Source organism: Hyalella azteca, unplaced genomic scaffold (genome assembly GCF_000764305.2).
Source record: "Hyalella azteca isolate HAZT.00-mixed unplaced genomic scaffold, Hazt_2.0.2 contig7452, whole genome shotgun sequence".
NCBI lineage: Eukaryota > Metazoa > Arthropoda > Malacostraca > Amphipoda > Hyalellidae > Hyalella > Hyalella azteca.
In genome coordinates, this window is record NW_025937577.1 from 488,901 (window position 1) to 506,815 (window position 17,915).

Here is a 17,915-nt window from a genome sequence, read left to right on the forward strand (position 1 = left end):
CGATTTTTCCAAGTTGCCTTCATCAACACAGAATCTTAATTAAAGAAAAATAAACCTGATAAATCATGGTCTTTTTATCTCAATAACTAATATTTTTTCTCAGAGAATTTTCAAATTATAGAATTTTTTTCAGGAGTAAACATAAAATCAATTAAATATTGAGTATAGTTTAGAAAGAATTTGATCGTAGTATTGTATTCAGTATCCAAATGTTGAATAATTCAATTTTTTCTGTCATTTCTTGCTCCCAGTTAAATTCAAGAGTCGTGTACAGTTTTAGCTCGCTGCAATAAGATCTGCTTCACGAATCAATTGAGTCTTTTCAACGATTAATTTCTGGGCTTACTTTTATTACTTTACATTTTTGTGTGAAGCATAGGAGCGAATTGACAGAACTAAAGACAGAACTAAGGACTGGTCATTGAGGAGTGGCCGAAGGCAACGTGTACCAAGTATTGCGGTGTAGACTGCATGGGTATACGTGACACATAAAGCCAAGGCTGGTGCATCAGACCACCTTGTATGCATCACCAACTAAGCCGATATGTACTTCCAAACCAGATGAAGTAGGCAAGTGAGATAGGTAGAATAGTACAATAAATCAGGTGGTGTAGGCTACCGGTACATATGCGTTAATTACATATTACCAAGATAGATGAAGTTGGCTAGCGAACCAGTTGGTTTAGGATATGTAGCCTGGTGGTCTGGGCAACTGGGCCACGTACCACCTGGCTATCGAGGCCAGTTGAAATAGACTACCAGATGGTGCGGGCTACCAGGCCAGGTGGTGGTGGTTCAGGCTACCTGGCCAGATGGTGGAGGTAGAGGGCGGTGAGGTTGGCAGGATGAGGACCGAGTGTCCTGTAAGCCAGAGGAGCAGGGCACAGCAGAGGGGGTGGATGGAGCAGGGAGCTGTGCAGGTTCATGGGGGGCGGGGGTTCATGAATACTGGGTGCGTTAACATCCAGCCCCGGGTTCTGCTTCTTCCATTTCGTACGTCGATTCTGGAACCAAATTTTCACTTGGGTTTCGGTCAGGCTCAGAGCGAGTGCGAGGTTGAGACGCTCACACACGCTCAGGTAGCGCGTGTGTTTGAATTTGTTCTCGAGGGACACGAGCTGCTCGTAGGTGAAGGCAGTCCTTGCACGGCGTGGCTTGCCGCCGTTGCTGCCGCCGCTGCCAGGGCCCGAACTGCCGCTGCCCCCGCCGTCAGATTGGTCGTCTTTCTGGCGCACCGAAGACTCGCCGCTCGCGATGCTGCCGCGGTCTTCGTCGTCCGAACAAACTGAAGGGAAAAGAAATATTCGTTAATACAGATTCATCTTTGGGAAAAGTTGAAGGTAAAGCATAAGCCTTCGCTATTAAAGGTTTCATTGCCAGAGCATAATTAAGGGAAGACAAAAACATTCATTAATATAGATTCATCTTTGGGAAAAGTCGAAGGGAAAACATAAGCATTCGCTGTTAAATGTTCAATAAGCAGAGCAAAATGAAGGAAAGACAAAAACATTTGTTAATGCAGATTAATATGTTGGGAAAAGGTGAAGGGGAAACAAAAGAATTCAATAAAAGAGATTATACAGTTGGGAAAAGGTGAGGGGAAAACATGAACATTCTTTATTAAAGCTTCCATCAGCATGAGCCAACTTGCAGGGATATGAAAAAAACATTCGTTAGTACAGGTTAAATTCATTGCAAAAAGTGAAGGGGGTACACAAGCATTCGTTATTAAATCGTAATTGAAGGTTTCATCGGTGGGGCAAACTGAAGAGACGAATGAAATAATAATTTAATGAAAGTTTAATTTTTTGGTTTCAAAGGAAAGCCTAAGTAATTCACTATTCAGACTGAAAGTTTCATAAGATTCGTCAAGCTTTTCAATATATAAATATATTTTTTGGGGGGTAGAGGCATTGATAAATTGGCGTGTGATAGTCATCGATTAACATTGTGTGTTCTTGATTGATAAAGTAAATATTAATAAAGTATAAAATTTGGGTTATTTTCCTTGCTGTAACAATTTCGGTCATTTGTTTCTGTAACGAAAATATATTATTAGTTGGAAAAGACAAAGAACCATCATTTAATTTTCTTAAACCGAAATTATGGAAACGAACTTCTTTGCTTTCACAAAATATAATTATAAAATCTATGCGAATCGATAACATCAACAAGTATGCAGCTAATAACTGAGAAAATAAAAAATTTGCTTAAATTTCAATTTTTGAACATCAGATATGACCACCGACGCTCCACTAATATTACGGTTATAACTCTAATGGAAATGCGTGACTAGAAACTAAATTTTGCTTCAAACTGAATTTCAAACCTGAAAGAGTTTGAAATAATGTAAATAAATAGGAACTTTAGGGTGTATCTGTGATACGTATTGTGAATATGAATCAGTCTGAATAATTAATATAATAAATGAAAATCTAATTATTAATCTAGAAGGAGAATCAACATTCCGGCGACATGTATCATGTTTCATAAATTGTTTTACCCTCCTACATGTTTGATGAAATTTTTCGGGTTATTTTGCTTAGGATTAATGGAATTGTATTATATTTTGTTATGGGTCTTTTGCTTGACTGTGGTAATTTTTTTAAGTGTTCCAGTTAATAGTTAATAACTACCGTATTCCTGTATGAATTCGCCAGATTTGTTGATATTCTGGGGTTACCTATATATACGCTAAGTCTACCTTGGATATTTCCATGTAGAAATCGTCCCAATGGAAATAAGTTTTCGTATCATAGGAATACGACATGTCTGCCTCATATCAATTCCCCATACAAATCACCAATCAATCGCAGGCAATGTAAATGGGGACAAATAGGCTTAGGAATTTTGCCATTCACTTCCATTAAGATTTGGTGCAAATCTTAGCGCGTCAATTTAGGCTTAGCCTTCGCGCTGGGCGTTGGTAGGGGAGATCTGATGCGCTATAACAGCGCTGCTATTCTCCGGCCTGTTCGTTGATTTAGCGCATATTTAGTTTATCCTCATTTCCTGAAATAAGTTTGATGAATCAAACAAGTTTCTATTATTTGTTCATGAATGCTGATGATTTAATTTCGAGAAAAGAATAATATCGTTCTTCAATAATTGATTGATAAAGCCACAGTAAATCAACAATCCTTGAAATCTTCTTAATGTGTTTATCATTTCACCCATTGAAGTATGTTATTTATTTCACTAGATATGAATTTAATGAATAGGATAATTTTATTCGTTGTGATTTCAAGTATACTAGTGGTATATACTTTCAGACGGGCAACAATCAATGAATTTTTTTCAAATCCCGATTCTTCCGAATCTGGCTTAGGCTTTTTGCGTGTCGGCATTTGTGAAGGCCTGGGACGGACTTTATCCAGTGCAGGTGTTGGATTAAGTGAGGGACGTTAACACTGTTCACATTATGGCTGTTTGCCCTGTATGCAATTGCTGTATAGGCAGGCCTCAATTGCTGCTATTTTCTATGCTGCTAGTGCTCTTATTTGAATGATTTTGCCTTGTGACCCATACCATTTTATGGTTTGTAGCTAAATTGATTTGTGACTTATAGCACAATGGATCCTATTTTAATGATAATTTTTTTTATTATGTGGGACAATGAGAACAGGACAATACGTTCTGGTTTTCGATGTTAGCTCTTGTTTTAGTTTTTATATCTGTCTGAGAAAATGGACTTATAGAATTATTTTATTCATTTTTAGTTTGTCGAACAGCTGATGCAGCTGGACTCCGAAGCGTTTTCAATGTCGATATAGTGAATTTGCTTGGAGTTTTCTTTGCTTTTAAATTCCTTGTGAACTTGCGATATAAGCAGACTAATAATAAAAGATTCAAGAGTTTATTAACACAGATTTAAGAATTGATTAAGGTGCATTGAAGGGTTGTTTAGGACATATTTGAGAGTTGATGAAGAAGAAAACTAAGGCCAAAACGCGGTGCCGCCAGCGACACTGCGCGTCCAGCGGCGCTAGAAACCCGCACGCCACGGCCACCCCGACAGTAATGGATTCCTACTGGGAATTGCCTATTGATTCCTGAGACTCCTTTTTGAGAGAGAGTAGGGCATGGGAGGGGGTGGAGAAGGAGGGGCAGCGAGGGATGAGAGGAAAGGAGAGAGTGAGAGTGAGTGAGATAGGGTGGAAGGATGGGAAACGAGCTAGAGACGGAGAATGTGCGAGGCATGGGAGTGGGGGGAGGAGGAGGGGCAGCGAGGGATGAGAGGTGGGTGAGGGACGGAGAGAGTGAGAGTGAGATAGGGTGGAAGGATGAAGAACGTGCTAGAGAGGGAGAGTGAGCGAGGGAGGAAGCGTCGGGTAGTGAAGGATTTTTTGGTTGGAGAAAGAAAGAAAACCCAGTTTGAGAGTAAAAAATGGAGTGTGGAGATCGAGGGAGAATGTAAATGGAGAGGATGAGTTGGAAGTAGATTGATTGTTAGTAGTTAGTTAGGAGGAAGTAGATTGAGCGAGGAAGAGTGAATGAGAGAGAGAAATTTTAAAGTGAGTGAGAGTGTAGATATGGGAGAGTGGAGATCGAGTTATAGTTTAGATAGTGTAAGAGTGTGGAGAAGAAGGAAGATGGTATGAGGTGGATGAAAATGACAAATGAGGATCGGACGCTGAGAGAAAAACTACAGGGTTATTCTAAATAATGGACCCAATTTAATAAATTCGTATTTATTCAAGTCCAAATTCCAATTGAATAACTTGTACACCAATGGAAAGAGAAATATTCAATTTTTTTAACCTATCAAACGCGAAATTGGGTGTTTGAATAGGTTTAAATTGGCATCTTGACGTTCGTAACTTTTTGAATTTGTGATTTCCTGAGCGTTGGGTGTAACCCATAGGAGATGAAGATCAGGCTCTACACTTCTGGCCACCGAGATCACCTGATCCCACCCATGCATGTGACAATTTCTTATGGGGTTACGTCAAGGAAGCTGTTTACGTCCCGCCTCTACCAGCAACTCTGTTAACGTCCCACCTCTACCAACAACTCTGTTTACGTCCCGCCTCTACCAGCAACTCTGTTTACGTCCCGCCTCTACCAGCAACTCTGGTTGATCTGGAGAACCGTATCACTGCTACGGTGCACTCAGTAACAGAAGATATGCTTTCTCGTGTGTGAGACGAGTTTGGCTGCCGTTCAGATGTTTGCCGTGCAGCACAAGGGGGACATATTCAACTTTTATAAATAACATTTTATAATTGAACATATTGAGCATTTATAAATAAGCAAATCTTTTTTCAGTCGTTTATAAATTATTTATTTTGAATTTGTACTTATACAAGTACGAATTTATTGAATCGGATCCATTATTTAGAATAACCCTGTATTTTGTCTCAGCTGGAGCTTTCTTCTCACAAGCGTTTTATTTATTCTGTGCAAGAAAATTGTTCATCAGCCATTTTGAATTGAATGTCTAATAATATATCTATTAATATTCTATTTATATATAATTGGTACGTGATGAGCCTCAGATTCATAATGGTAAGAACCTGAAGTAAATAAATATATATCGAAGAAACCCATAGGAAAGTAATTTAAGATATTGTATCGGTATATATGATATTGCAAGTGATGAAGTGAATGCTACTAATCATTCAATATATGATGAAAGGCAAAAACAATCATGCATTTTCACCCAAAAAGTTAATTAAATATCTGGGCTAAAATCCGTAGACTTCCATGGCTCACACTTCCCGCTCCGATTACAGTCGAGCAATAACCCGTCATTAAGGTGTACGGTAATAGATTCAACGGTGATTTCAAAAGTATTATATCAAATTGAAACATATATTATAAGCTCTAAATATAATCTCATTTTCGGTTAGGTTAAAAGTATTATATCAAATTGAAACATATATTATAAGCTCTAAATATAATCTCATTTTCGTTTAAATTATGAAATCGAATTAACGTTTACTAAAATAGTTGAAAAATATTTCCTCAACTCCACAATTAAGCCCTAATTGAGAATAAAAATTTAAAATAAACAATTTATCAAATTGAAACATATATTATAAGCTCTAAATGTAATTTCATTTTCGTTTGAAATATAAAATCGAATTAACGTTTACTAAAATAGTTATAAAATATTTCCTCAATTCTACAATTAAGCCCTAATTGAGAATAAAAATTTAAAATAAACAATATGTACTAACTCCCATGCAGAAATAAATTTTTCAAGTAGTTTTCTAGCTTCATTAGCAAATATATTGACCAAGTACTGAAGCTAATTTTCATGAAAGCGTTAAATGTAGTTATGAACGCCAACAAAGCTGCACCTGTTCTCAACAAGCGCTGGCCTTTGGATTTAGCTGAGAAAAGCTAAAGCCTTGCATTTAGCTAAAGAAAAGAACACAAATAACTTGAAATGGCTTGAATTTATGCAATTTCTACTATCCGAAGTTCTATTTATTAGTTATATATTAGTTCTACTTGAACTAATGCATCATTGCACGAGAAGCGATTATCCATCTTTATGCCTGCGTGCAAATAAGAACCTTCAAATTATATTAGCCTGTATTATTGATCTAAGTTTATTTACTGTTCCTACTATTATATATGAAGTTACTTTATAATCAACTCGCAAAAACTTCCTTCAAACCTGTAGGCGGCCTACCGAAAATCGCTTAGCAAAGTAAAAGTTTTGATCGGAGAAAGAAACTGCAAAAGTTTAAAATACTATCCAGCACTGTTAGCATTAAACAAAGAATTAAAACATTACCGACAACAACAAATAAAAAGAAAAACATTAAACAAAAGTTATGCAGAGCACGCAGTCCTTCAGTCAAAAACTTCCTTCTAACTCGTACACGATTCGCCATATTCTGATAAACTATACTCTACGTAAAAGTTTCAATCGAAGAAAAAGAACAGCAGAAATGCAAAACACTAAATTACAATGTGAGCATCAAACAATGAATAATAGCACGTGTAAAAGTTGCCGTCATAAGCTTGCCCTCGCAAGAATCTTCCTCGCGCCAAACTTCGCTGAGGGCTCTTGAAGGCACCCAACTTAGAGCAACTAATTACCAAAGCGAGCAACGCTCAAGTGATTACTTGACGGGATATCAGCAAACTCAGGTGTCCTTATCTGGGAAATTCCAGTCGAAATTCTTTGAATTCATTCATTAATTTGTTTAATAGGAAATTATCTCTCAAACTTGAAATTTAACGACGAGAATGGAATTTACGCAACCTTTTAAGCAGGTCACGAGAGTGGAAGAAAATTCTTTACAATATTTAATAGCAATAAAAAATTATTATTGTTAACCTTGTTATTAAAATAATTATCATTGAACAGTATCAACTGTAGCGAAAGATCCTGTCGGATAAAAGTTGTTCCCAACAATTAGAAAAAATTGAATTTAAATTTATTTGCATTAACTCATTTATGATTAGTTAAGGATTTATTTTTCCTTTCAATGTAGGATGTGACTGCATAAATGCTCCGTAGCACAAGCAATGTCTCTACTGGAACTGTAAATCCCCATTTAGGAAATATAATTATTATTTGTACGAATAACATTGCGATATTTAGAAGAAATTAGTATCCATTAAAATCCATCCAAACAGTATCCATTTCCATCTCTAAATGTTCTAAATGCATTTATTATATCATTTATTTTAGATGTATTATTATCATAATTTATGTCCTTCCCCTTACACTGGGAACTTTTAATTTATTACATCTTAACTATAATCCTCAGCTGTTTATCTCTCCACTCTTTCTTCACACTCTTTCTGCACAATCAGCTTTCTTTTCACTCTCACCACTCATCACCACTCTAAATTCTTGCCATCATTTAATCTTAACTCCATTTCCCTCCATAGTTCTCTCCACTTTGTTATGTTCGGCCCCAAGCCCTCTAGCTCCAGGAAGAGGGTGGGGCTTCCCTCGATCTTCATCGAGGGAAGGGGGACCGAGGGCTCCTCCTGGGTGGCCGGGGGCGGAAGCGAAGTCACCCTAACCCCCTAACCCTCTAAACCCTCTAACCCCCTAACCCCCCGACGTCGTCATGGCAGGGTCTCCAATTCTCTGCCTGAGCTGCTGCTCAGCTCGGCGCGTCGGACCTTTTCTCCCTCTCTACCTCTCCTGCTCCCTCTCTACCTCTCCTGCTCCCTCTCTACCTCTCCTGCTCCCTCTCTACCTCTCCTGCTCCCTCTCTACCTCACGGCTCCCTCTCTACCTCTCCTGCTCCCTCTCTACCTCTCCTGTTCCCTCTCTCCCTCTCCTGCTTCCCCTCTACCTTCATAATCTTTTAATTTTTACAATATCCATAATAAATTACCCTTATACTTCTGGAAGCATTCAATAAATAAATATTGGACCTCTCAGCTGGCGTGACGCGTGGTTTAAAGTTACGTCCATAAAAATCCTTACTCTAGAACTAACTTGATAATGATAGCGTTTACAAGGTTCAGTACACTAATAAACTTTATAATGATCTCTTCAAGAAACTTTTAATCTCAAGCAATACGATCATAATCGCTTCTACATGATTGTATATCCCATAATAAAATTAATAACGATCCCTTCCAAATGGAGTTATATTACTTAAACGAACTTGATGATAATCTCCTCTATAAATGGTTTTGTATCTCATGATAAAAATGTATAGCGATCGCTTTTCCACGGTTTTATGTAAAAAAAATTGATAATGATCGCTTCCAAATGCTTCTTTTTCCGAAGAAACCATGGTTGAACATTCAACAGTAATTTTAGAAAAAAAAATCACGGAAGCACAAAATTCTGCGAACAATTTATCGGAGGCATAATAATCTCGACATTATTGTTGCTTACAGCTCACTGGAAACTAAATTATAAGTCATGTTATTTTTCCCAACTTAATTTTCATGTATGCCTGATCAGTAATCAGTGCTATAACTTGTTCCAAGCCTTTTAAAGTTCATAACAATCCAGCTTGAATATTACAATTGGTAGGATTCGCATCCGTCCGCTAATTTTCATCGTTTTAGTAGTGTAATATAATTACACTACTAATTTTAATTTTTGTAATATATAAATGCCCCCTGTTTTCCAACCTAAGAACTAATCATTTTTATTTGTACCAAGCTTCTGAATGATACTCGACAAGACCCCTCATGTCATCGTTTTAATTTGTTCCAGTCATTCCGTTTCCAAAAAATTACTATGCCAACGTAATTCATTTTTAAAAATTACTCATTTATTTTATTTTCAAATTTAAAACTTACTATTCAATAATTCATTTTTAGTGACAGATTATTACCAATTATTGCAGGTCTAACTGGCAACAACTGTTGCCAGCAGTATTATGTGGTTCAAATTTACTCACACAAGTCAGTAACAATAACCATTTAAGTGGCAGATTACCAATTATTGCTGGCCTAACTGGCAACAGTACTGTTGCCAGCAGTATTATGTGGTTTAAATTTACTCACACAAGTCAGTAACGGTAACCATTTAAGTGGCAGATTACCAATTATTGCTGGTCTAACTGGCAACAACTGTTCCCTCTTGGGATGAGGGGAGAGAAGCAACTGACACCTGCTACTGCTGCGACACTGCAACTTACGTCTGGGTCAATCCCACTCACAAGACTTGCCTTGTCCCAGAAGCAATTGTACTTGTCCAGTACAATTTTGAACGATAGCAAAATGAGTATCAACGATCATGATTTGCAGTGTAATTTATCTGAATATCATATTCAGAAAATCTGTTAGCTTAATTTGCGGTTTGTGGCTTAACTAAAGCTCACCGAGTTAGAAATTTTAAGCAGTGGTATTTTCATCGACATGATTTGATTGCGTGAAGTCACGTGTGTCAACGATCATTTGCATTTGCTTCCACAAGCTACCAGTTGAAGGTGGGAGTTCATTTAGGTATAGAAAAAATTATTTGTTTGATAAAAAATTCATATTCGACAATTCTACTTCTCCTGGTAAAATATCGTATAAACTCCAACACTCGCAGCGTTGTATTTTTTCACATATTTCTATATACTGATAGTTTTATTTAAGCCTGAGCCAAATCTTCATTGAAGTAAATTAGAAAACGCGCTCTAATGTTACGGTATCTATATTTATGCATACAACACTTTATCTACGAACAGTAATTTTTCCGCACACTATGATAACAGATCGTGTTGACCGCATATTCCCGAAAACAACATCAATGAAAACCTCCCATAGGCATAGTTTTCGTCCAAGATTCGATTACTAGGCCTGCATATCCAAATTCCCGTTGATCAATAAAAAAATCCAGCACGCATATCTCAGACGCGACCTCACTGGGCCGAACAGACGCGTGCTGGACGCAATTTTCCGTATCATTTACGCGATCCCTGAGCGTGACACCCTGCGCGCTACGCATCCCTAGGGCGCCGTAACTCGAACGCAACTCGTGGGGCGCGATGAGCGGCTCGTTATAACCGCTATGTCGTAATGATAACAACTCGTGGGGCGCGATGAGCGGCTCATTATAACCGCCGTGTCGTAATGATAACAACACGGGCGTGAAGCGAGACTTAAAGAATTGCCCGAGCGTAATGACGGGAGAGGGTGACTTGCTTGTGGCTAATGGTAGTGATGTGTGGACGATCATATTTATATATAATGGTAGTGACGTGTAGACGATCATGTGGAGAGCTAATGGTAGTGACGTGTAGACGATCATGTGTCGAGCTAATGGTAGTAACGTGTTGACGATCATATTTATAGATAATGGTAGTGACGTGTAGACGATCATATGGCGGGCTAATGGTGATGACGTGTAGACGATCATGTGGCGGGCTAATGGTATAGTGACGTGTAGACGATCATATTTATATATAATGGTAGTGACGTGTAGACGATCAAGTGGCGAGCTAATGGTAGTGATGTGTAGACGATCATGTTGCGAGCTAATGGTAGTGACGTGTAGACGATCATGTGGCGAGCTAATGGTAGTGAAGAGAGCTAATGGTAGTGACGTGTAGACGATCATGTGGAGAGCTAATGGTAGTGATGTGTAGACGATCATGTGGAGAGCTAATGGTAGTGACGTGTTGATAATCATATTTATAGATAATGGTAGTGACGTGTAGACGATCATGTGGCGAGCTAAAGCTAGTGATGTGTGGGCAATCATATTTATAGCTAATGGATGTGATGTATAGTCTATGGCGCGCAGACTGCAGCGATGGTATATGGAATGATTTAGAGTTGATAACGCGTGTGATAATCTCGACCGTCGTAATCATTCGACGCAATCATTCAACGACCAGCCGTCATGAATTGACACTGACTTACCCATGAAAAACCCATCCCGCATCCACATTTTGAATTATAAAATTATGACTGTCACTTAAATGACCAAATGCATGTAATTAATTAAACTATTCTAATTGCTCATCTCGCATCAATTTTTATTTCACGTCTCTTTTTATTTTTCATTGTAACGTGTGCTACTGTGTGAATAAATAAATAAATCAAAAATAAATCAAATGCTCGAAGTATACAGAGTAGCAGGTGATTTATGAAACGTTATAATGTCCCTTACGATCGAGTGTCTAACAAGGCAGTTAAGGCAGACCCTCGCTCGTTAGCGCTGCTCGGTCACACGACACCACAACTCAGTAACAAATTCCAGCGATCAATAACTGGCTGCGCGATTGTCCTCGTATGATCTCCCTTAATTGGAGAATGACTAGGCGGATCCTGCTAATTTGGGTCGGCAGCAGCTGGTCTCGATGAAAATTTAGAATGCATTTTACGAGCATTCAGGAGCCACCCAATTAATGTGTTATAAAGATTTGTAATTTATGATATGGTAATAATTAAGGCTGACGTGCCCTTTGGGAGAAAACCCTTGTAATTTTAGAATAGCGTTGCTAGTGACGCACTCCCAATCCCTAACAGCGTTATCCTAAACTCCGTCATCCCAAATCCAGTTACCCAGATACCCATCATCTTGAATCGAACTATCAATTTTGAAACTAAACTAAATAATTTGAGAAAAGCTCATTCAAACCCACATCCAGCACGGACTCCCATCAAAGTCCTACTTTCAATTCAAAGGAAGCTCAAAGTTTTTATTTTTTAATAAAATTTGCATTGACCAGAATAAAAACCAGATATTATTTTAGATTAAACTCTCCTCTGCATTCCTCATATCACAGGATTACTGCATTAAAATAATCCCAGCTAACATCGCGACATGGTAAGTATCGTGGATACCCGCTTGGTCAGCCCCTTTAATTATATTTGCAGTTTACGACTTGAACAATCAAACGTTGGCAAATGTATAATAATTCAGAATTTACATGTAACTTTTATATATATTATGTCGAGAAGAATATCTTTATTTAATATAATATACGCACAAAGTGCCTTCCATGCAGTATATAAAATTTGATGAATATTAAGGAGACTTAAGAACGTTACGTACCTAAAACTTAAGATGATATTTTTTCAAATGGCATTTGGAACACCAAAAATGATAGATGTCACCCATATAACAGAACACCCATTTTACTGCTTTGCATGCACACTTGACTAATCGATTGGTGGCATACGGAGCAAATTTGTAAGCGTTTAGGGTAACTTTGTTGAGTGTTTGACATCAATGTTCGAGCATTTGCGCGCTCGATTGAAGTGCGGCATGTGGAGTGAGTGAGTGTGGACTCAGCCGAGGAGTTTCAATTGAAGAACTTAGTGCGCCTGTGCTGCGATATAGAGCCCTGGCCAGTTATTACCATCAACGCACCAGGCAAACGACATTGAAACAACGTTTAATCAGCGTTAATTCAACCAAATATAACGTTTTATTTCAATGTTGGTTCAACGTCGTTTGCCTGGTGAGAACACACAAACTTTCCACCGTGGCAATTTTCGAAATTGCTTTGATCGCATAAAAATCATGCATGGATTTTCGCACCGCTTGTCAAATGCAACATTATATTTTCCGTCTTTCAGAGGCATATGTCAATGATAAATTACTGTGAGAAATTACTTAGCATGAAATTTGAGGGACGCTTAATATGTTCGTAATAATTGCGTACTTTTCCCTTGCGTTTTGTCAACAATGTATATTCATAATCTTTCTATCATCAGAAGCATGCATACTCGTTACAGCCGTATTATCACTTAACTTCATATCTTCGTTCAGATAACGTTTCCAAATTTTACGGAACATATGCGTAATAAGATTTACTGTTCCATTAAGAAAAATTCTACCTCATGTAAATTTTCAAGCTGAACTTTGCCCGCTCGTGTTGCCTTTGCCCGCTTTTATCAACAACACCTAAGTTCGATTTCGATTAGTGAATACGAATTTCAAATTTGTGATCATTGAATCAATCATTAACATTCGAGCTTTCGCGAGTATTTATCTACAATTGAGTGCTACCCTACGAAAAATTTGTCGATTTCTTATACTACACGATTGAAACAAAATTCATTATATCTACCGAAAATCTACTTAATTATTCCAAAAAATTTCTTACTTAGATGTCGTAATTTTAATTAATTAAATATACAATTGAAATTTCCACCCATTACTGAATCTAATTAACAAAATAAAACTTCTTATCGATTTAATGAAATTCGGCAGGCAATTTTGTTCATAGAACCTTTAAAAAAAAACATTTCCTTCAATTTGCATGCTTTTTTAGAAAGAATGTCGTAATTTAGTTACATTTCCGTCATTCCCGCAAACATTTTTTTTTCAATTCTGAGACAGTATTTCGACTATTATCCCATCATGAGATTGTCTTGGAAACATGAAATTTTTATCAACAATCTTATTGCTTAATAAAACTTGTAGTGATTGATGTGAATTCGCACATCAAATATATTCAGTATTTTAATACTCGGTTATCATAATTTTGGTACTCAATAATTAATAGGAGTATTTACAGAGTTCATTCATTGAATAGTTCATATATAAATGACTGTTATTTTTTGCACTTGACAAGCGTTATTTGAACAGCGAAAATTATTCCAGAAATTCAAAAAAATGTATATATAATTAAATTTTAATTGTAATTTTAAGGAAATAGATGCTCTGCTAATCTGTTCATGATAATTTTTCAACGCTGAAAAATCACATTTGATCGAATCATGCTCAGGAATGCCAATTTATTTGGATTGACACAATATTTTATATAATTCGTATTGATGAATTCTATAAGATTTTAACATTTTCATTTCTCATTAAACCCTTGATTATTTGCTAGAGCAATTTTATTAAATACCATATCATTCACTCATGAGACAAAAATTTTTGGCTAGCTATCCTATTTATTCCTCTAATAAGTTCTAAATTAGCAGGGAAAAGTTAAATTTCGAGGAAATTGCGAGCTAATTTTGAATACATGACTGCCACGATAAAATGAAATTTGAAGTAAACAGTAAATCTTTGTACAAAATGAACCTCAAATAAATCTTTATAACCCGAAATAAATTATACTGGCCTACTGTAAATTATGATCGGCCCCGATGCATTTTTAGAGTGGAGGATATTTCTACGCTATAGTGAAATTTCAACGATAAAAAAAAAGATTGAAAAATATTATACCAAATTCTTTGCCCCATATTTTTAAGTTTTAAAGTTACCTTTACCTTTTAAAGTTACCGTTTGTAAAGTTCAGTGAACTTTACAAACGCCTTATGTTCCCTATGAATTTATTTCTAAGCAGCTAGTACTCTTTTTAGCATTTCCCAACCATATTGCATGAATAAAAGGCTATTAATTTGTTTTAAGTTCTGATTGGAATGTAACAAACATTTCTACTAAATAAATAATCTAATGAAAGGGAGCACACTTCAAACGTGCAGAAAGACATTAATAGCGTCACAAAATAGCTAAAAATAATAATAATGTTGAAAAACTCACCCGATATAAATGTTCCATCCTCGTCATCGTCGTGGCGTTCAGACGATGAATCGTCTCTCAGATCCTGCATCATGAGCTCGTCGTCCGAGTGGCGGCCGGTAAACTTGTGAGGATCTAAAATGTCCAGCACTGAAAATGGGGTTGTAATTCGCGAGTCTGTGTTAGCATCGTTCGGAACTTTCTCCTCGCATTTATCGTCATTTTGTTTACTCGTACCATTTCGTGATGATGCACTTCTGGCGTTTGCACTTTTTGAGTTTTTAGCTTTGCAAGATTCTTTCGTCGTCTCCGTTTCCGTTGTAGCTCCATCGTTTTTTGAGGACTGCTGGTCATCGTCAACGGAATGACGAGAAGCCGGCGACAATCGGCCGTCTTTTGTATCTTCCTCTTCTTCGTCTTCAGTCTTGATTGATCTTGTTGGCGATCTTCGGATTCGCAGAGATGGAGAAGAAGGCAAGGACCGAGAGCTGGTGACGTTTTTAGAATGGCCGCTATTCTTCTTGCTGCGAGGTTCATTTCTAATTTTATCAGTTAAATGATGTTGGAGCTGTTGCTGATGTTGTTGCTGTTGGCGGTGGTGCAATAGACTATTTGCCAGGAACTGTTGTAAATTAGCTTGATGATTAGCGTGGTGAAAGGTACGGTGCTGGAGATTATGCAGTTGTGCAACAGCTGCTGCGTGCTGGAAGTCAGCGTGATTGCGGGGGTTGGGCGATTGATATTGTAATGAATTGTGCATGTGATGTTCTGGAATAGGATGAAGCACAGTAGGTGCTCTTAAAGGGTTCTGAACGTGTTGGAACAATGCCGGTGGAATTAACGAAGAAGTTGGCTGTAGGGAAAATTCGGGATACCCATCAGTCGACTCTGGATTCGGTGACCTAATTCGTCCAGGCGACACTGGGAAAAGCGGAGACGTGGCATCTGGGGGGTTGGTTTCCATTTTTAAAAGAGGAGGGGAAAAACTTTGATTGCAATCTCGAATATTATCATTGAACTCTCCGCATTCGAAATCATTGTTCGTCTGGGGCTCAGACTTGGCTCCTTCAACTCTGGGAGTTTTACACGTGCGTGTGGGAGAGTAAGGAGTCGGTCGTTTATTGCTTGGCACATCCGCTTCTACTTCTTCATTCTCGTCTGAATTTTTCATGGCCGAGGCCGTGCAGCCTTCCTCCTCCTTCATTATTGTATTTTCAGTCAAGTATTGTTAAACACGTTCACGAGTGTTTGGAAACGATGAACTTATCTCGGACTAAACAAGGTTCCAATCTTGGTCTCTCAGATCGCGAGTCTTACCGTGACGTTGCACCGCCGCGGGCACAAGCGACACTCGAAAGCTTTGTCAGGAAAGAGCGCAAGTTTCCTCAGCACTGCTGCTGTTGTGGTAGCGCGCGTTTAACTGACGTGAACTGCTTCCCTCAGACCCATCTCGTGCTTTTACCCTCACTTCTCGGCAGCACAATCTATTATCCCCTCAAGCCACTGTTTGTAACAAGCCTCATCATTGGCTGAATGTTTTCACTCAATTTACTAGAGTGGCATGGCATTGGGGAAATAGAGTTTTAAGAGGGACCGTTAACTGCCGAGGGCGGAGTCTGAAGTTTCCCTCGAAAAGACTGGCTGGCGAACGATTTAAGGCGGGAGATGTGAGTGACCTGGGGTGGAGTTGAGTCAATTGGAAAAGCAAGCTCGTGGTAATGCAATTGTCGGCGCAGGAGGAGTTTGTCGACGTTAAGTAGCGGCAAGGGAGGAGCTTCCGTCGGGTCCCGTGGGACGACTCGAAGCCACGACACAAATTGACCGCGGCGTCTAAAAGTTGCCGCTAACAAGGGAATTGGTCCAATATGGCTGCCGCGTAGTTAACACTGGCAATTACGACACTAAGGGGTGACATGGGATACCGATGCCCCACCCTGCAGCCGCTTGCTGCCTTTCTGTTGTTCTGGCGACATTGGACCGCAGTGCAGTTTGTGCTGTAGTTCTATTGCTCTCGGAGGGAGGCAAGGCGACGCCTCTTGACAGCCACGAGGGAGCTCTCACAAGACTACTTCATTCCAGCAGAAAATAGTGTCACTGGTTATGTGATGCCCTTGTCATCAGCCGCTTGATTTATGGACTGCGACTTACACTTTTGTGGGTTCTCTCCATTCCGTGGCCCCGTTCCGGTCCATTTCATTGCAATTCGTTTTTATCCCATGACAAGTAATGAGACGCTCTAGGTTTTGAGCGCACAGGGGCTATTCCTTAGCTTTTTTGATGAGAGGTGGAATATATAAGTTAACATAGCATCGGGCTCTATTTCAAGCAATACAATAAAATATATGGCTTGACTGAATCCTATTTATTGACACCCCTGTACTATTTGCTGCCGCAAGGAAGTACAAATTCGTATGATTACAATGCTCGCTATTCCATTTCAAACGCAAATTCATTTTAGCAAATAATTAACGAAACTTGCATTTCGGCCTTCTTCCAATTGAGATCAATGCTTAAAAACTTACATGTTGTCTATGAGTCTGTTCTATCTCTTAAAATTTATATAAAAAATCAGCAAATTACTTCTTCACTGACAATAGTTCCACCGATTAAAATCCATGCTCTTAATATCGCGCGATGATCATAGGAGGACATTCTGCGCCCGCTAATTAAAGTCTCAAGTCTAGAGTCCTTATGCAAAAATAAAAGATTCAAGTGAGTCTCTTGTGCACAGAACCGCCATTCCGAGCTGGTTTCAATTCCACACCAAGTCTTAACCGCGAAGATTTTACACTCGTCAGAGTCTCGCTGCTCTCGCTGAGTTTATTATGCAGATTGCGTCATTAAAGCGGTGGTTAGGAGGCTTGATCCTCGCAGTCACGCTCCTTATATTAACAGGCGCAATTGCGGCCCTCGTTATACCAGAGACACGGCAGCCTATAGGACGTGACAGCAGGTCGGTAGTACGCAGGGTAACATCATCACTGTTGAATAATATAATATAACAAAATATAATATAATAAATAATTATGATTAAATATAACAAAATATAATATAA

General features: G+C 38.4%; 1 protein-coding gene across 1 annotated transcript; it reads right to left on the reverse strand.

Annotated features, from left to right (window-relative positions):
• Nucleotides 1-566: 566 nt before the first annotated feature.
• Nucleotides 567-16,282, reverse strand: LOC108677652 (homeobox protein slou). Its single transcript, XM_018165908.2, has 2 exons — nt 14,882-16,282; nt 567-1,285 (listed from the first exon to the last, which is right to left on the reverse strand). Exons 1-2 carry the CDS (start codon nt 16,062-16,064, stop codon nt 801-803), a joined length of 1,668 nt encoding a protein of 555 aa, XP_018021397.1. The 5' UTR covers nt 16,065-16,282; the 3' UTR covers nt 567-800.
• Nucleotides 16,283-17,915: the final 1,633 nt, after the last annotated feature.